This window comes from Aspergillus chevalieri, chromosome 4, assembly GCF_016861735.1.
Source record: "Aspergillus chevalieri M1 DNA, chromosome 4, nearly complete sequence".
Taxonomy (NCBI): domain Eukaryota; kingdom Fungi; phylum Ascomycota; class Eurotiomycetes; order Eurotiales; family Aspergillaceae; genus Aspergillus; species Aspergillus chevalieri.
Window position 1 is genome coordinate 3238801 of NC_057365.1, and position 19013 is coordinate 3257813.

At 49.6% G+C, this 19013-nt stretch overlaps 7 protein-coding genes across 7 annotated transcripts; 3 read left to right on the top strand and 4 right to left on the bottom strand.

Moving 5' to 3' along the window:
- Positions 1-637: 637 nt before the first annotated feature.
- Positions 638-2370, bottom strand: ACHE_41169A (cytochrome P450; the record flags this gene model as incomplete). Its single annotated transcript, XM_043279449.1, has 5 exons — positions 638-733; positions 791-1549; positions 1605-1723; positions 1770-2013; positions 2074-2370. 5 exons carry the CDS (start codon positions 2368-2370, stop codon positions 638-640), a joined length of 1515 nt encoding a protein of 504 aa, XP_043137127.1.
- An 801-nt stretch (positions 2371-3171) lies between these two features.
- On the bottom strand, positions 3172-6020 carry SKB1 (protein arginine N-methyltransferase; the record flags this gene model as incomplete). Its single annotated transcript, XM_043279450.1, has 4 exons — positions 3172-3480; positions 3586-5114; positions 5210-5834; positions 5907-6020. The coding sequence occupies 4 exons, from the start codon at positions 6018-6020 to the stop codon at positions 3172-3174; spliced, it is 2577 nt and encodes an 858-aa protein (XP_043137128.1).
- Positions 6021-6481: 461 nt separating this feature from the next.
- PRP43 (DEAH-box ATP-dependent RNA helicase PRP43) lies at positions 6482-8920 on the top strand (the record flags this gene model as incomplete). Its single annotated transcript, XM_043279451.1, has 3 exons — positions 6482-6798; positions 6870-8736; positions 8792-8920. 3 exons carry the CDS (start codon positions 6482-6484, stop codon positions 8918-8920), a joined length of 2313 nt encoding a protein of 770 aa, XP_043137129.1.
- Positions 8921-9448: 528 nt separating this feature from the next.
- On the bottom strand, positions 9449-11914 carry ACHE_41172A (uncharacterized protein; the record flags this gene model as incomplete). The annotated part of the gene is made up of 1 exon (XM_043279452.1): positions 9449-11914. One exon carries the CDS (start codon positions 11912-11914, stop codon positions 9449-9451), a length of 2466 nt encoding a protein of 821 aa, XP_043137130.1.
- A 368-nt stretch (positions 11915-12282) lies between these two features.
- ACHE_41173S (nucleobindin SSP120) lies at positions 12283-12957 on the top strand (the record flags this gene model as incomplete). Its single annotated transcript, XM_043279454.1, has 2 exons — positions 12283-12403; positions 12476-12957. The coding sequence occupies 2 exons, from the start codon at positions 12283-12285 to the stop codon at positions 12955-12957; spliced, it is 603 nt and encodes a 200-aa protein (XP_043137131.1).
- A 3683-nt stretch (positions 12958-16640) lies between these two features.
- Positions 16641-16943, top strand: ACHE_41174S (uncharacterized protein; the record flags this gene model as incomplete). Its single annotated transcript, XM_043279455.1, has 1 exon — positions 16641-16943. One exon carries the CDS (start codon positions 16641-16643, stop codon positions 16941-16943), a length of 303 nt encoding a protein of 100 aa, XP_043137132.1.
- A 516-nt stretch (positions 16944-17459) lies between these two features.
- On the bottom strand, positions 17460-18767 carry ACHE_41175A (tRNA(Phe) (4-demethylwyosine(37)-C(7)) aminocarboxypropyltransferase; the record flags this gene model as incomplete). Its single annotated transcript, XM_043279456.1, has 1 exon — positions 17460-18767. The coding sequence occupies one exon, from the start codon at positions 18765-18767 to the stop codon at positions 17460-17462; it is 1308 nt and encodes a 435-aa protein (XP_043137133.1).
- Between the last annotated feature and the right edge of the window lie 246 nt (positions 18768-19013).

Below are 19013 nucleotides of genomic sequence, written 5' to 3' on the forward strand. Positions count from 1 at the left end.
ACATGTTCGATCTCTGGGGATAGTCCGTCAGCAATCTGTTGCATAGAGAGGGGGGTATATTTACCAGCTGCTCCGTACTTGGTCACCATGCAGGAGTCGAATTTGACCCTCTTCACGCAGGGGAGCTTGAGCATGGATTCTCATTCATGGTGGAGTGAAAACACAGCGAGAAAACAGCATGGTAAAAGCAAGGTGAAAAGAGTAAGTTGTAAGAAAGATGGACGCAAGACAGATGGTCCAAAGATGGAAGAGAGAAGAAGAAAGGAGGATAGAGAGGGAGGGAGGGAGGAGGGAAGAAATAGAGCAAGAGAGACGGGCAGGCAGACACAAGCGACAAGCACCCTCCGAATCCTGCCTCCTACCTCCTTCCCTTCTTGAGTCAACCAGCACCCGAAAAAAAAATAAAAATAAAAATTAGAACCACCGTAATTAGAGCCACCGTAAAGCAGTAAAAAATAGTTTGTCTACTGAATTTCAAGATCAAAGTCATTGAATCATGGCCGGTTGCCGTACAGGCAGTTATTCACCTCGCTGGATGTTGTGACATATTTATATGGATAGAAAGTTGCTCAAAAATAACTATAAGCATAAAGATATCAATTTGCATCGAAACATGTGTATAGCATCTCACAATCACTTATACTCTACTCTTCAAGTTAACGACAATATTATCCTGCCGAACAAACCACAGACTCGTAACATTCCAAGTATCCTTTGGATCAGCCAACTCCATCTAGTCACGGTCAACACGGCTAATCATCCACGACGATAGGAATAACTGTTAACGTACCTCATACTTAGCAAAAAGCGTGGCTACGATCTTATCACTCTCCATCTCGCTGAAATTCCTCCCAATACAACTCCTGGGCCCAGCTCCAAACGTCAAGACAGCGCGCTGCATCCTCGCAACCCGCGCCTGATGCTCCTCATCCGCTTCCTCTGACAGCTTCAACCAGCGTTCAGGAATAAACTGGTCCGCATCTAGCCCAAATGTATCCGCATCCCTGTTGATCACCCACGGGTTCATCCCAACAATGGTACCCTCAGGTACGAAGCGACCGTCTGGTAGACACAGGCCACCTGCTGGGACGACACGCTCCATGAGCATTCCTACTCCGGGATGGATACGCTTGGCTTCCCGCATGACGGCTGTGAAGTAGGAGAGGTGCTGGATTTCTTTCCATTTCACGGGGAAAGACAGATTCGCTGAGTCCAGCTCCTCCCGTAGTTTGCGATGCACGGACGGGTGCTTGAGAGCGTAGTAGATGGCGGAGCACATGGCCGTTGCGGTGGTATCACTTCCTGCCAACACATTGGATAGAAGGTATATGGTTGCCATTGCGCTGTTGACTATCTCTGGGAACTTCTTTTGTGCTTGCAGGACGCGATCCATAAAGTCAACTGGTCTTGATGTTGCTTGTGACTCTTTGCTCCGTTCGACGTACATGTCCTGGATGTATTTTACGGCCCAACTGATACCAGAGGGCAAAACAGCTTCGACTATCTTGTTCTTGCCCAGAACATGGTCGACTTTTGGGATTTGACTGAACTGTTTGGTTGTCAGTTTGCTTCGCTCCGGATAAGATTGGGATAACTTGACGTACACAGGCAAAGTAGTCGATGTTATTTTTTGTAGTCCGGATGGTCTTGGTAGGATCATAACCCTTCTCGAGCATCCCAAGAGTTCCCGAAAAGGTTGCTTGGCCCATCGCATCCCATGCAGCTGAAGATGTCAGCAACCTTCAATATATATATAACATGGGACGTACCGTAAAGCAAATAGTCCGCAATATTACACGATATCCCCGTCCTCACGAACCTCTCGTCCAATTTCTCACACAGCAGATCGATAGTTGCTTCTATCTGAGGCTCCATATCAAGGACCTGCGTCATCGAATAAGCCTGACGAATGGGCCGTAGGGCCATCGAATGCCATTTCTCGTCCGTGCTCGAGAAGATGTTTGGCACTCGCATTCCGTGAACACGGGCGTCGTTAACGGTATAGAAATCACTCTAATTACGGGAAACGTCAATCATTATACCTGAAGCAGTAAGGTGTAGAGCTGTACTGACTTTTCTCCACGCCCCTTTCGTCGTATACACCTTACTGATCAGGCTCGGGTCTGACAGACTGATGACATTTGGACCGATCCGCACAGCACTGCCATACTTCCTATGCAGTGCCAGCTGTGTCTTGTCAGGCCGGCCATGCAAGACATCCAGGAAGCGCCACAGGTTTGTGAGACCAGCAAGGATAGGTCCTGGGAAGTTTCGAAGAGGAGAGTTGAAATAGGATAGGAGGTACAGAGAAGTAGCTATTGACAGAACTCCCCAGGCGATACTGATGAAAGTTTCGGCAACCGCTGTCATTGTGAGAAATGCAGCTCGACAACGGACAATTTCCTGAATAATAATTTGGAATAATGCTGATGCTGCCCGGATATACGCGGCTAGAAATACCAGAGACCTCGTGCCCTCCATCGCTCCCAGCTCGACGACGTCCGTTGCATACCGCATCATTGCGATGTCAAGCAATTCAATTATCGCGCATCTCCGTCCTATACAAAATGTTAAACCCGACAGGTGATTGGCTGCAGATGTGCCACCCCGGCAGCGGCCGCACGATGCAATAATACGCGTGCTATAGCTAAGCTAAACAATGCAGTCAGCATGGATAGTCACAATTAGGTCTAACGGTTTTCAACGGTCTCCACTTACCACAAGTTAAATCGGAATCGTCCAGCGGTTAGAACTCCGCAAATAATAACCACATCTATCGACCCACTTCATCACCTACATGCATGTCCGATCTCGTCACATCACCGAGTATGCCCGGGTGAGTATCTTCTTCCAAAACGGCAGCAGCTCCGTCTTTCGATGCATGGTTTCTTGCTTTCTCACATCGAGAAAAACGTGATATATCGAGGAATAGAATTGATCTGGATAAGAATTAGGATCGGTGTGAAAGGAACGATATGAGATGCCGATAGTGGAGCAATCTCGTGCACTAAATGACCCCATTTCATCCTCTAGCAGAGAATGTCGCAGGAAAGTCGGGGGACTGCAGAATTGTTCATGGTGACGGTAATAGACGTCGGGAGTCAATAATGTTGCTTTTATGTTCCAAAGTAAAAAGTATGATAGCTACAGGCCGGGTCCCGAATATTCATCTCACATAAGACATCCTTCCTTGATGCTCGAATGCAAATCGCTCATACCCACCTTGATTCGCCGAGCGCGATGTCCCACACGTTGCTGCTGCTGCTGTTTGTCCTTACTCGTAGCGCTAGCGCTATCAGCGCCTGGAGAGTCCGTCCTAGCACCGCTCATCACAGGGCTCATAACCCCGCTCGTCGCAGTTTCGGCCGTGCGTTCGAGGACAAACACCTCAACCATCCACTCATACCACACCTTCCGGTCATCAGTTTGCCGATACATTGTCACAATGATTTCGCCATTTTCCGGTACTCCAAGAGGTGTCTAGAATAAGCGAAAACCGTTAGCTAATCCTCTATCACAGCCAATCATACCAGCCAACAAAATTGCTGTTGTGGATAAAAGAGGGGCAACAAGAAAGAGACTCACCTTTAAAGGAAAGTAGATTGGGAACCAGCTAATCATATTAGCACTCTTGCTGTCCATTGTCACAGGATTCGTCGACAGCTCAACGTCGCGATAAAGCACAGTCTCAAAGTATCCGGCGATACCATGACAAACCCCGCGGTTCTGAGTGGGAAAGGTCAGCCGGGTGCGACGGACATTATGCGCATTTGATATGGTGGATGAGGAGGGTGCCTGAGGAGGAATATTTCGATTCGGGTGCGAGAATGACCATGCGGTCTGCACGAATGGGGTCGCGAACTCCGGGCCAGGAAGTGTGGATATCGAGGAGCGAACATGATTGTGGATGCTGCCGCTGTTATTCAAGACGCTGGGAGAGGGCGGGTGGTTGGTGGACAAGAAGTCGACCGCGTGCAGCATAACAACGTATGGTGTTTCAGGGGCTGCCGGGTTGGTGGAGGACCCATTCATGACATCGGCATGCAGCTTGGGGGCGGAGATTGGCGTCAAATGCGCTGTGTATGACTCAGGAATAGATATACCATGCACGGGATTGATTAGAGGAGTAATGCCATCCAAACACTCAGGGGACAGTTCATTGTCGCCAAAGGAACCCAGAAGCTCAGAGATCACGATGTCGACATGAGTATTGGCATATTCCGGAATTGGTGGGGTAACTGGTGGTACAGTGGCTTGCTCTCCGGAAAGAAGCAATGAGCCTTCAATGCCAAGTGACTGCCCAACTGGCGCAGGTGGTTCAGTACTGACTTTCTTCAGAACTCGAGGTCCCTTCCAAGCTCGCATGTCTGACTGCACAAGGGTCACCTTGCCACCCCATGTAGTTTCGTTGTGACGCTGGAGGAGAACAAAGGCGTTGGGATTCTTCTCCACGGCCCACATATCAATGGCAACACCCGTATCGGCACTGGCACGAAGAGCCCTAGTCACCAGAGGTCCTCTACCAGCACCGACAACTGCGACAACCACCCGACCATCAGGGTTGGATGTTGGCTTCTTTTGGTCTGCCCAATCACTCAAGGCCTTTGAAATAGCACGCTCGTACCAGTCATACTTGATAGGATCTTTTTCAAAGACCTCGTATGTAATGCTCTCCAGGTTGACCGTCAGCGGCTGCAATGGTGCCTGCAAGTAGTCCTGATATCCGGTGCCGAATCTTTCGATGGCGCTACGGGCAGGTTGTCTTTGCTGAAGGTTCCTCATGTAGGATAGTTGTGGAGTCGGATCATGATGTTTCTTGCTTGCGATAGACGCCTGTCCAAGACTAGGAAATTCAGACCCAGATAGATTGGACTGGTTAGTGTCATCGTTCGCCTCGATGCCAGGAATAGGACCGACATCGCAAAGCAAAATCCACGGGGCACTGCGAAGGCGCATAAACCGCGATATCAAAGATTGATGTGCTTTAGACAAAACCGGATATCCCTTCTGGTTCTTGATGAAACAATGGGTATCGAAAGTAAGAAGGTGCACCGGCTCAGAATGCCATCTGGACTGAACAGACATAGGCGGAAGATGTTTCGGGATGGAGAGAGCTATCGAACATTAGTTTAGCCATGTATCCGAGAGTGTGAGTATTTGGAGAAAGGCGCAAAGCTCATGGCATGATTGGGAAAACGTCCATTCTTACCTACGAGTAGCCGTGCATGATATTTACAGGTTCTCCGGATCAAATCCCATGCTTCCCAAGTGCCGAAAGGATCCACCTTCGGCGTTGCATCTCCTTCCGGCTCAACGAACTCCCCGCGGGCAAGAGGGGCAAGGTCACCCATTTGGTCCACCTCATTTTCCGGGTTATCGACAGTTCTCAACCAGATGTGAAACTGGATATAGGAACCAAGATTCAACGCGTCCTGGATAGCCCTAGCGTAGTAAACTATTCCTTCGGAGTGCATGCTCCCATGATGAAGCTTTGGTCCTGGAAGCAGCAAGTAACCAATACCACAGAAAGCTGCATACGCAACCTCTAGCATCAAAACCTGACGGGAGATGTCCGCAATCAACGGGTCCGGAGAGCACAGGTCAATCCAAGCACTAGTGATTCCCACCACTTGGCTCATAGCATCATTAGGGGTCAAATGGGTATCGGCCGGAGCAAGCGGCGGAATCACCAAAGGTCTAGTATTCCGAGTTGTTCCCATAGTGCCATTGCTATCAGCCGTCGCAGGTTGCATGCTGGATAGATGAGACGAGAGCAGAGTCAGGACGCGTGAATGGAAATGGGACGTCGTGATAGGCGTGGTGAGCATATCATACTGTTCACGCCCAAGGTCAGAATGGACTCAATTGACATCGCGATATGGAGTAACAGCGGGGAACAATCGTACATTACAATCGTGGGCCTTGCGCACCACATCAGACGTGACAGCATATGAGCGATTGGACTCATGATGACCAATGCAGAAGCTGGGGACCGCATCATCCATGCTGAAAGAATCCATCTTGGCGAGGGTTATCTTCTTCTGCCAGGAAAAGACCGTTGGCTGCCGTTTGTTGACAATCAAAGAATGCAAGTTCTGATCACTGGATTGACGGAAAATAGAGTCAAAATACCCTATCCCAAACGCTCCCTGGAGCAATCCCTGACCGGAAAAGAGGGTGAAAGGGAGGATGATTCGCTCCCTGGAGACTTGGTCTGCGCCTTCTCCCTTCGTAATTCCCTTGCCTTTTCGTGGGGAACCCGGCAGAATACCTCAGGCGGTGAGGCTTCTGCGATAGGAAACTGTGGCTATGCAGGAGACTTGCCTATCTTGGAGAGCGCTAGCCACATTCAGCCACAGAGATCGTTCCGAACTTTTTTTCCATTGATTTTTTTTTCTTCCTCTTCAGCGCAAACGCAACTCGTTCGAAAGACGCTTAGTTTCTCTTGCGTTCTGCTCTTCTATTTCTTTATCGCGCCACAATGGTCGATCGTCGTCCAGAAACTGAGGACGGTTCGCGAGCCAAGCGTCAGAAAATGGCGAAGACCGAGACGGATCCCAAAGACAATCCGTACCTGGCTCACATGTACGCCGATGAGAACTTGAACGGCAATGGGTGGGACGATAGTATGGCAGAGAAGAACCCGGCCTATGGCAAGTTAAAGAGGCACCGCACGACGGCGCAGCTGGCGAAGGATGTTGAAGATGGCGAAGTCAACCCGTTCAACGGACAGCCTTTTTCGAACAAATATGTCTCGATCTTGCAGACTCGTCGCGATCTTCCAGTTCATGCTCAGAGGTAAGTTGGTCTTCTTTACGGGGGAGGAAAGATTGCGCAAGGTACAGATAGAATGCTAACGTCTGATCAAGAGATGAGTTCCTCCAGCTCTACCAAAAGTCCCAGATTCTAGTCTTCGTCGGTGAAACCGGTTCCGGAAAGACAACACAGATCCCCCAATTCGTCCTATTCGATGACCTTCCACAGACACAAGGCAAACAGGTGGCCTGTACGCAGCCGCGACGTGTGGCGGCCATGTCCGTCGCTCAGCGTGTGGCTGCGGAGATGGATTGCAAGCTGGGAGATGAAGTTGGTTACAGTATCCGTTTCGAGGACATGACGAGTCCCAAGACAATCCTCAAGTATATGACGGACGGTATGCTTTTGAGAGAAGCAATGAACGACAACACGCTTTCGCGGTACAGCACGATCATCCTGGACGAAGCTCACGAAAGAACTATGGCCACTGATGTGTTGATGGGTCTGTTGAAGGAGGTTGTCGAGCGTCGCCCGGATTTGAAGATTATTATCATGTCTGCTACTCTGGATGCGCAAAAGTTCCAGAAATACTTCATGGACGCTCCCCTGCTCGCTGTTCCCGGACGAACCCACCCCGTTGAGATTTTCTACACCCCCGAGCCGGAGCAGGACTACGTTGAGGCCGCAATTCGCACGGTTTTGCAGATCCACGCCAGCGAGGATGAAGGCGATATCCTATTGTTCTTGACGGGTGAGGAAGAGATCGAGGATTCCGTGCGCAAGATTGCTCTCGAGGCAGATGAGATGATGCGAGAAGCCGACGCTGGTCCCTTGAAATGCTACCCGCTGTACGGTAGTCTTCCTCCACACATGCAGCAACGTATTTTCGAGCCAGCACCGGCTCCGCGACGCCCAGGTGGCCGTCCTGGTAGAAAGGTCATTGTGTCGACCAACATTGCTGAAACGTCGCTTACCATTGATGGTATCGTTTACGTCGTGGACCCCGGTTTCTCTAAGCAGAAGATCTACAACCCCCGTATCCGTGTTGAGTCTCTCCTCGTTTCCCCCATTTCGAAGGCTTCTGCACAACAGAGAGCTGGTCGTGCCGGTCGTACACGACCCGGAAAGTGCTTCCGTCTTTACACTGAGGCCGCTTTCAAGAAGGAACTGATTGACCAAACATATCCCGAACTGCTCCGTTCCAACCTTTCGTCGACGGTATTGGAATTGAAGAAACTTGGTATCGACGACTTGGTTCACTTCGACTTGATGGACCCTCCTGCGCCAGAAACCCTGATGAGAGCCCTGGAGGAACTCAACTACCTGGCCTGTCTCGACGACGACGGCAACCTGACTCAACTGGGTCGTCTCGCATCAGAGTTCCCTCTCGATCCTGCCCTGGCTGTCATGTTAATTAGTTCGCCAGAGTTCTACTGCTCAAACGAGATCCTCTCCATCACGGCACTCTTGTCCGTGCCGCAAGTCTTCGTCAGACCCGCCTCTCAACGCAAGCGCGCAGACGAAATGAAAAATCTATTCGCCCACCCTGACGGCGACCACCTCACCCTCCTCAACGTATACCACGCATTCAAGAGCCCCGAAGCCCAGGAGAACCCCAAGCAATGGTGCCACGACCACTTCCTCTCCCTCCGATCCCTCCAATCCGCAGACAACGTCCGCCTGCAACTCCTCCGCATCATGGAGCGCTCGGAGTTGGACATGGTTTCGACACCATTCGAAGACAAGCGCTACTATGAGAATATCCGCCGCGCACTATGTGCGGGATTCTTCATGCAGGTTGCCAAGAAGGAAACTCAGGGCAAGAACCAGTACATCACTGTCAAGGATAACCAGAACGTTCTTCTGCACCCGTCTACTGTGCTGGCAATTGAAGCGGAATGGGTCCTCTATAACGAATTCGTCCTGACGTCCAAGAACTACATCCGGACGGTCACTGCTGTCAAGCCGGAATGGCTATTGGTATGTTCACCATCCCTGCAGAAATACTTTCGCTCAATGCTGACTATGTCTCCAGGACATTGCCCCCACATACTATGATATCTCCACCTTCGCCAAGGGCGATGTCCGCTCGTCCCTCCTTCGCGCCGCCGAAAGACTCGCCCGGAAAGAGAAGATGCGCGCTGACCCTAGCAAGAGACGGTAATCGACTTGGAACATATAATACTAGATTCCTTTTTCTTGTTACACTGTTGTCCAGACTTTTAACGGCTCAGTTTAGAAAATATATGGCTGTTTCTATTACCTCAGGCGTCATTGGTTCGTTCATGAATTTATGTACTTAGACTTGACAATGGTACTTGGGACTCTTGTACCAGGTTCTGGGAAAAGTTTTGAGCTGCATATACTACTGTACACTCATCATTCCTAGCTCGAATAGGGCTAAACTTCCGAAATAGTGTGACACTCTCTTAACCTCGGATGTCTTGTACGAATCAATCCGACATGGTATCCTTCTTGTCGGCTATATATTGCTTTTGTATTCTAATACTGTACATAACCGGCCGTAAACATAATATACAATTATACAGGTATCCAAATGCAAAGAAAAGAAAATGAAATGACCAAAAGGATGAACAAGAAGAAAAGAGGAGAACATAGGCGTAAACATCTCTTGACGAAAATCGATCATTCATTCCAACAAGTATCATTGCATGCTCTAGCAACCAGATTCTCACTTCTTCCGGTGATGAGGCATAGAGTCCAGGCTAACTCCTTGCTGTTTAGCAAGCTTGAACTCGAGTTTGGATGGGAGTGCTCCGGCCTTGGCCTTTAAGCTCGCCGCTTGGTCCCTTATGTTGGTTGTTGAATCGGCAAGGTCGGCCTGAATCGATTGACCGGTCTTGCCATTTCCAGCGACTTGGCTCTTAACTTCGTGTAGTTCATTCAGCGCAGTTTTAAGCGAGCGCAGTGCCTCACTGAGCGCGCCTCGTTCAGAAGCAAGGCTCTCCTTTAGCTCAGAAACTTCATGTTTCAGGGACTGAATCTCCTTGTCTTGCCTTTCGGAGGTTTTCTCGTGGGCTTGGTAGGATTCTTTGGTTATCTTGCTGATCTTCCTCAGCTCGCGAATTTCGTCTTTCATGTGGCTTATCACGTCGTTGTGGGCTGTCATGGTCTCGGTTTGGAATCTATTGGCCTCGATGGCTTCGTCGAGTCTTTGGTCTAGGCGGTTAATGTCACGTCGAAGCATTGCGATCTCTTCCCCTTGTTGGATGAGGATTCCGGATCCTGAAGGCTCAGTAGCCTTGGCCAACTCTGGGGGTCCTTGTTCGCCAACCAGTCCAGAAGCTGTTTGTGATTCTGTGCCAGTAAAAGCTACCGCGTCCTGAGCGGGGCTATTGTGTTGCGGATGCCTTTCAGAAAGCACAGATGACAGAAGTGATTGTGAAAAGTGTCCTGACCATTTTCGCCGTAAACGAGCGGGGCTCTGTTGTTCGGGGAACTCGCCAAGGTCGCTCACAACATCTCCAGCGGTGCGTAAAAAGGAGAAGCATTTCTCTCCAATTGGTAGACCCTCATTGCTGGATTCCGACATCATCGAAGCACCTATCCACCTTTCAAACAGAGGGTCAATCTCGTCCTCGATGTCCTGCTGCCTCTCCCCTAACTTCGGGTCAAAACCACTCTCAACAGCAGCTTTGATGAGAGCCTCAGAGACAGCGGACTTCTCGCAAGAATCGCACAAATGTACCATCAAGAATATCAATCTCTCTGCGTATTTCTCAATGTGAACGCTTGTCGATCCCATGTAGGCAATTGCTCGTTTCAACGTATTAACTCCATTCCACCAATCTTGCCGAATACTGTAGAATTTCAGATAAGCGAATAGGGTGTGGTAATCATCCATGTAGCCGGTCAAGCGCGCGGCCTGGAGATACGCATCAGCTCTCTCGGGCTGGTCAAAACGGAGACATGCCGAGATCAGGGCGGCGTAAAGAACTGGATTTGAACTATCCAGTGGCGGGATAGTCAGGTCTATTCCGTTAATCACCTTGTGTCTGAAGTGGGGCATTTTGCCCAAGTTAACCGGGTATCCTCCTCCTATAAGCATTTGTAAGAAAAGGTCAAAGTTGAGGAGGTCCTTAGTTTTCCGATAGAAATTCAAGATGGTGATAATTAACGGCGAGCTAAGCCTGAATCGATTCGGAAACAGTGTGCGGAGAACCATAAGTCCCAGGTCATTCTGTCGAGTATGTGTGAACGCCAGAAGCATGATCTTGAAGGCTCGCGGCCGGTCAGGCTCGATGGATCGCGAGAGATTGCTCGCAACCCGGAGCAAGTATTCTTGGACAGATATCCGCCCTGAGAGGTATATATTTGTGATCTGTTCCATCTCATTGTCGAGTTTCATCTTCTCCTGCCGCACCACGTAGTACGGATTTGCTCGAAAGGGGTGCATAATATCGTCGACATTCACGTCTTCATTCTCCCTCAAGAAATCTATCCTCTTCCTCAGGTTGTTCAGCTCTGTTAGAAGGCGTGTTGGCTTTATGCGAGGTACGTCGTTATCACCGGCATATTTCATCGGAAGACCTTCGTAGTCATGGGCAAGAGTCGGACGGAGCATAAGGCGAATTGCAAGCTGTTTCAATGCTAGAACCCGAATGGCCTTTTCTTTCATCGAGGGGCCTGCAAGCCAAATCGGGGTCCTTAACTCATCGGGTTCCTCATCGGCTTCATGTTGTCGTATCGCAGCATCATCCTGGTTGTCGAATTCCGCAAGGCTCCTGTTAACCAACTCATGCTCGTCCAGGTCATTGTCTAGATCTATGCTGAAGCGGGGAACCGTCGTGCTGTATGATCGAGATTGAATTGTTGTCCCACCAACCACGCGTCGCCCCCTCCGTGACTCGAGCGCCGATATAAGCCGTTGCTCCTCGCCCACCAACACATCCACCTCCTCCTTCACTGCAGCTATCTTCTCCTCCCACTCCACTCGACGTTTATCCTTGACCTGCGCATCGGCGAGAGCGGCGGCAGCAAAGATGCTCGAGTAGAATGCGGTAAACGAATTGGCGAAGCGAAGTCGTCGTTTGCTTGCCGCTGTTGCCCCTCGGGTGACACCAACCACAGCGGCGTTTGGTTGGGTGACTTGACGGCAGGTCGTCGCCGGAGCTGCGCGAGACCAGAGCCTTTGCATTATCTCGACATTTCTGGCCGGGACCGGGGTTTTTTTATTTAGAATAAAAAAAATAAGAGACAGACAATTTCGGAAGATAATATTTAAAGATCAATTGCCCTTGAATAAAGAAAACCGGTCAACAATCGGAGAAGACAGCCATGGAACAATGTGTGCGGGACGAGAGGAATTTCTGAGAGTGACCGAATGATCCGCTGCAAACATTGCAAACACTCCCCGAAAGGGACCAACTAAGCGTTATCTGCCAGGGGATCCATTTTGTCTCGAATTGTTTACAGCATTACATTCTGTCTGATATTGAAGAGGTTGATCTTCTGCGCTGCATCGCTCTTTTCACTATCTGCAGAAACTGAACGCTGTTGGATAATATGCGTGCTCAATCATTCGGCCTTGCTACTGTGCTGCTCGCCCTCAGCGGGCTTGCCAGTGCACATGGCTCCCATTCGAACGAGAGCCCGTCTTCAGACTGGGCGACTCGTCATATGCAGGGTGAGGATTGACTTGATTGGAGAAGCCGCAGACCTCCCGATCTACAGAGCCTTCGTGCTAATCCCTAAACAGAAGAGCATCACATTGATTCCTTCGACGCTGGTTCCTTCTTCACCCTCCACGACTACGATTCCTCTGGAATGTGGACAGCCGACGAAGTGCGCAAAACATACGGTCTCGACGACCAATCGAATGCTGGCGTGACCGAGGAACAAAAGCAACAAGCCGTCAGGGAGGTGTTCTCTCTTTTCGACCCTGGGAGGACAGGTATAATCACTCGTGATGACTGGATGCGCCTTATCTCATCGGGGGTGCGGTTACCGGATCTCGGATATGGACCTGGGCACCATGGGGATATCGAATACGAATATGAGATTCATCACTTTGAGCAGTTCCACGGGGATGATGCGACGGAGGAAGAACTCACGCATCCGGAGGATATTGAACACTTCCGGCAGCATGATCAGCTGGAGGATGCTGCTGACCGGTTGGAGCAGCTTGAGAGGATGCCAATTGTGCAGGCGAACATACCGCAGAAGTTCCTTAGACAGTAGTCTTAGGATGTATGGCTTGCTTTTGTTCTCGTTGATGTAGATATGTACCCATACCAACCTGGATTTCTCCACATTGTTTTCCCTCCTGTCGCTTTATTGAGAGATTGATTCAGCGGAACCCACTGATTACCCGTTGCATACCGAGTACATGCTCAGTGATCAAAGTGTCCTTTGGTAGAAATGGTTGGCTCCGCGGTGATGGTTAACAGTCATAGTATGCAATCTCGGCCACATGGTCAAGAAGCCTTACTATGAGCATACACGGGTCGCTTGATGTGCTCATATATGAAATCTATATCAAATCCAGAGGTTCTTAAAGTTTCACTAGTACGTACGAAATAATAACATGATCGGAGCCGCGCGGGGTCTCTCGGCAAACGCTTCGCTCACCTTCAACGCAGCCGGCGTTCTCCATATTTTGTTCGTTATTGCTATTTGGCTTCACTGGTCGTCTAATTATCTACAAGCCACAGATTTACCAGACATCTCAGCTATGGCTTGTGGATCTGGCTGTTGCAGGCCAGTCAATCCTCCCCAGAATTCCAATGCTGTCTGTCCGGAACCGATCCCAACAGCGCCCTCTTCGATTCAGGATGACAGAGCCGATCAAGGTGACTCTTGCGACATGAAAGATTCGACTGTTCATGATAACAGAGACAAGGGTTGCTGTGACAATTCTTCAACAGGCCAGTGTCACAACCTGGCTTCTCTCGTATCACACCTAGGGTTCTAGTTAGTTGTATTTCGAGACTGGACACTTACCCTAAGTGTCTTCCAGATATCGTATGCTCAATGCCCCTCCGGGTCCGGTTCAGTAAGTCGTATGCGTCGATGGGTATATCGCCCCCTCCAGGCTCCGTAAGATAATCAACAAGTAGAAACGGTAAAGATAACGAATAGAGAAACAAGGCCAACCGAGTACGTATACTGGGTTGTTGGTTAAGTGCGGACGAGTCAGAAACTAGAAAGTAACCAATGCTTGATTAACTAGATTGATCGCGAAGAACTAAGCTAAGTACATGAATGAGCGTCCTTATATATCCTTGGGCCTGTATACCAGCTCATGTGCCACGGTGTACACCGTATACCATATACCATATACCATCCTGTATACCGTGCCGTATACCATATACCATATCACGTGACCAGTTCGGATATCAACTTGATCCCTGTTGCTTCCTGCATATCCATCATCAACCATCATCCAATAATTCTTTCTTAACTCCCCGCGTCATCACGTGAGTCTGACACGACAAGGTCTGTAACAGCCAGCTAGCAACCACCAAACCTTCAGGCAAGGGGCAAGTCCAGGATCCATCTAGCTCGGGGACTGAACTGCTACGGTGGTGAATCACTCAAGGATACTTCGCTTGGTGATATTTGTAGTTCCTGTGGTGGCCCAACTGGGCAGACGCAGGATGGCATCGACTGTGGAACAAAGGACAAGGCTACTGCCGATGACTGCTGTACTCCCAGCCAGCCCAAACAAGACCGCGAGAATAGCTGCTGTACTATTTGGAGACGCCACGGGCTGAGAATTAACCAAACGACCTGGCTGCTGATGGAAAGCCCTCTCCGTGCTGTGATGTGTCGTGTCTCGACCGTATTGCACTTCGTGAATGCGAGAATACCGTGTCATCTGAAGGTCAGTCAAGTGCATTGTTATGCCCAACCTACCGCTGCTAAATCATATAGGCGTTGCAGGCTCTGAACATATAACCCACGAGTGCAAGGAAAGCAAAGATGGTAAACCGTACAGCAACACACCAGCAAAACTCGCGAGAAATATACAACTACGCTGGAAGCCCTTGGTTGCATCTGTCGAGCTCTGCTAGCCCTTAAACAAGATTCTTGCTGTGCTCCTCTAGAAGTTGCCGGACAGAAAAAGCGCAACTCGAAGACAACTTCTGTCCGGCGTTCAACCAGTGTTGACTCCGTTAGAAGCGTGAGAACTTATGGAATGTCTAGCGGATGCTGTTCAAAAAAGTAAACTGGCTCCATCAGATGCACGACGAATGACAAGTAGCGAGCAAATAACAGTGCTTGCTCGAAGAGCTGCTGCACTTCATCCACGGATTGTAACGTTACTGACAACCGCGACGATTCTTGCTGCGCTTGGGAAAAAATTCGAGAGGCAGAATGAGGCGTTTGCCGCCGTGGCTCCTACTCATTGATCCTGAGAAAAGCCTTTCGGGCAGAGAGCATGTTATTCTTAGCGTTTCCGGAATGACATGTACAGGATGCGAGACAGCTCAAAAGAATCCTTGCCACGATTGGCTCATTCAAGAACTTAAAGACCAGCTTGGTACTTTCCCGGGCCGAATTTCGACCTCGATCTCAGTCTTGAGCTATCCATCATACTAACAGTTCCAGTACTGGTCATTGCCTGGGCTCCACTTCCCAGCCACGAGATCGCATACAGCTTTGCATCCCTGGCTCTGGCAACTATAGTTCAATGCGCGATCGCAGGACCGTTTTACCCGAAGGCCCTGAAGAGTGATATCCTCGAGTATGGTTGAGATGGACTTGCTCATTGTTTTGAAGTACCAGCGCAGCCTATATCTTCTCGGTCGTATCGTTCGGCTACCTAGTCACCGGCCAGCCTCTTTCGACAGGCGAGTTCTTTGAAACGAGTACCCTGCTAGTGACCCTCATCATGGTGGGTAGATATATCAGCATTTTGGCCCGTCAGAAAGCTGTTGAATTTATATCTGTCCGCTCACTACAGACATCCACGGCTATACTGGTAGACGAAGCAGGGGAGGGATAGGAAATTGATGTCAGATTGCTTCAGTACGGTGACATTTTCAAGGTTGCACCAGATGCGAGGATACCCACCGATGGAACAGTTATTCATCAACCATTGCCGAAATAACACTGACGATGTTATGCTCTAAGAGCTTGGTTAGCCGTATCGTTAATTCTCCTGATCCGTTGATAGATCCTGCAATGGCTGAAGACCAGGTGGCTTTCTCGACTGGTCTTGGTTCCCCAGTGACCATTGATTCATTAACCTCAGAGGCCCCAGGGAGCAAAGCTATCTAAGCCAAAGGTCCAGGATGACGCAGATCGTGTTGCGAGCTATTTCGTCCCGACTGTGATTAGTATAACCATCATTACTTTTATAATATGGGGTGCAATTGGCGTCGGGGTTCGGAAACAATCCGGGGCAAACGCAACTGTTCAAAAGCCATTACATATGCAATCACGGTACTTATTATGTCTTGCTCCTGTGTAATCGGTCTTGCGGTTCCTATGGTTATTGTGATTGCGAGTGGCGTTGCCGCTAGGCGAGGAGTTATCTTCAAGTCTGCGGATGGCGTTGAGGTCGCCTACAAGACATCACATGTTGTCTTTGATAGAACAGGGACAGTAACTCAGGGGAAGCCCTCAGTCGCTTGAGCAGTGTATGGAACAGACGATCCAGAGTCTGCCAAGTCGTTGTTCCTTGGCTTGGTCAGTGGCATCAAGTATCCAGTCTCCGCTGTTATAGCCGCACATCCCAATGCACAGGGCGTGTCAGCCTCAGCAGTGTCTGATCAGAAAACATTGACAGGAAAAGGCGCCGAGGGTAGCTTCAGGTCTTACTCTTCGTGCAGGGAGTTCTTCCTTGCTGAACTTCTCCAATCCGAGTGTCCAGTCCGTTTTTGCTCAAGTATATACAGCTTTCTGTTTCACCAATAATGACTCGCTCACTGCCGTTTTTGTTCTCGAAGACGTGCTCCGTCCTGACGCCACTGCAACCGTCAAGGCTCTACATGAACGTGATATTTCAGTTCCATATTGTCTCAGGCGATGACGACGGTGTTGTCCGCTCCGTCGCAACATCCTTGAACATCTCTGATTCTAATTCTCGCTCCTACCGCGACCCTGCTGGTAAGCAGGCATACGCTCAGGATCTCCTCTCTCAGACAAGGGCCGGCGATAAGTCCAAAAGACCAAATGTCATGTTCTGCGCGACGGGACCAACGATGCAGTCGCTTTAACTCAAGCCACAGTCGGCGTACACATGAACGAAGATACTGACGTCGCCAAGTCCGCTGCTGATATTGCCCTCACGTGTCCCAGCCTGACTGGGGTTCTCACTGCCATAACTTTAAGCAAGAAAACGTCTAACCGGATCAAGTTCAATTTTCGTGGAGCTTTGTCTACAACTTCTCTGCTATCTTACTTGGTGCTGGTGCGTTTGTCATGGCGCGGATTCCTCCTAAGTTTGCTGGATTGGGCGAATTGGTTAGTGTTTTGCCGGTGATTGCTGCTTCTGTGCTTTTGCATTTTTTCCAGGAGCTAGGTTTACAGTGGCCGAATCGTACACTAGAAATAGGAGGTTTTGTTGTAGGTGTGGATTCAACGGAGAGAGGGGAAAGGAGAATGCTTTAGCACAGAGAAACTATAAAAAAGCGAATACCACCACTTTTTTCATTTTAATATACTTTCGTCGTACAAGTACAATGGCCGGAACAGCTTTACTTCTGTCATGTAGATGGTTTGCCAGCGGATTCTCATTGACTTAATCTAATATCAAAAACGCAGTGCATAACACCCGGCGCATACGTCTTCACACGCTCAACATGCCGACACTCAACGGTTCGCTCAGTACAACTCGAGTCAGAGCAATTTTGAGATCGCAGTCGTCCAATCTCAGCCACAATATCGTCCTTCATCTTGTCGATCCTCTGAACATCAACGTTCTCGTGGACATGGATCCAGCCTCCTTTGTCCATATCAATCATCCGGGTAGCATTATCCCAAGAATCGCGAGATGAAGGAAGCAACCCCAAGTTGGCATGCCTGATGCTATTCCATATCTGCCTGGGCTGCATCAGGTTCCGAACCTCGTTCAATATACCAGCCGCAAACCGATTATCACCATGAAAGATTACCACCCTCGTCTCATCATCAAGACCATCAACAAGCTCCGGAATAGACCCATCCATCAACCCCCCATCATCCCGCAACTTAACAACCCTGCAACCCCATCCATTCGCAACACAGCCCCGTCGTAACCCCTCAATCGACCACCCATTAATCTCCCACCCCCAAACCCTCTTAACCCCCCTCTTCAAATACGAAAACACAAAATACCCAATCCCAGCATACATATCAACAACACCAACATCCCCAACCTCCTCGCCAGCTAAAGACTCCTCATCCAACCCCTCAAACACCCCCGCATGCCCCAAGACCCGTGCCTTCTCGGTAATATTCCCCCTCGAGAACATTGTATACAGCGGCGCCCAGGTCTGCACAATTCCCTGGTTTTGTACAGTATGCACCCACAGCGCCCTTTGTAGATCACTCTCAGACGGATGCGCATTATCCGCATCTCCCTCCCCACCCGCAGACGCACACGGCGCACTCCCAAAATCCCCATACAACGGAACCAAACCCACCGGACTCCTAATCCTATTCTCCTGCCCCAATGGATGAGTAGGAGCAATAGGCGCATTCATAGCAACATGCGTAACGCCCATATTCCGAAAACTGCGCACCACCGATTCAAACAGCGCAACTCGTTGGGAGTCGTCCAGGGCTGCGTACAGCGCGCCCCAGGCTGGTGGTGTGGTGAGCGCGTTTGGCGGGAGGAGGAGGAGGGGTTGGTATACTGTGTAGCGTTTTGGGAGGGCATCCATGAGGGTTTCTAGGGAAAGGTTGTAGGCTGGGAGGTGGGACGGTGGGAGGTGTGCTGTTACGAAGTCGCGGATGCCTTTTTGGAGGGGTTGGGAGTATTTTTTGGGGCGGGTTTGGGAGGTTTTTGGTTTGGACTTCCCATGGTTGTTGTGCTTGTGATTCTTTTCTTGGGTTTCCATTGCTGCAAGTCTGATTCCGCAATTTGTGTCATTATTCAAGTTCAGTGTTGGTTGGATGTTAATTCGATTTTTTGCATCCGCGCCACGTGACTTCCAGGAAATTTCTTTTGATATCCTAACTGGGTTCTATGGAAGTTGAAGAGTTATGTCCAGCAATCAGATACTGGCTTTATTTGTTGACATGTATTTCAAAAACGGGAGTTTAGAGACTTGGCGAAAGAATGTTTATGTTGTGTTTCGCATCGC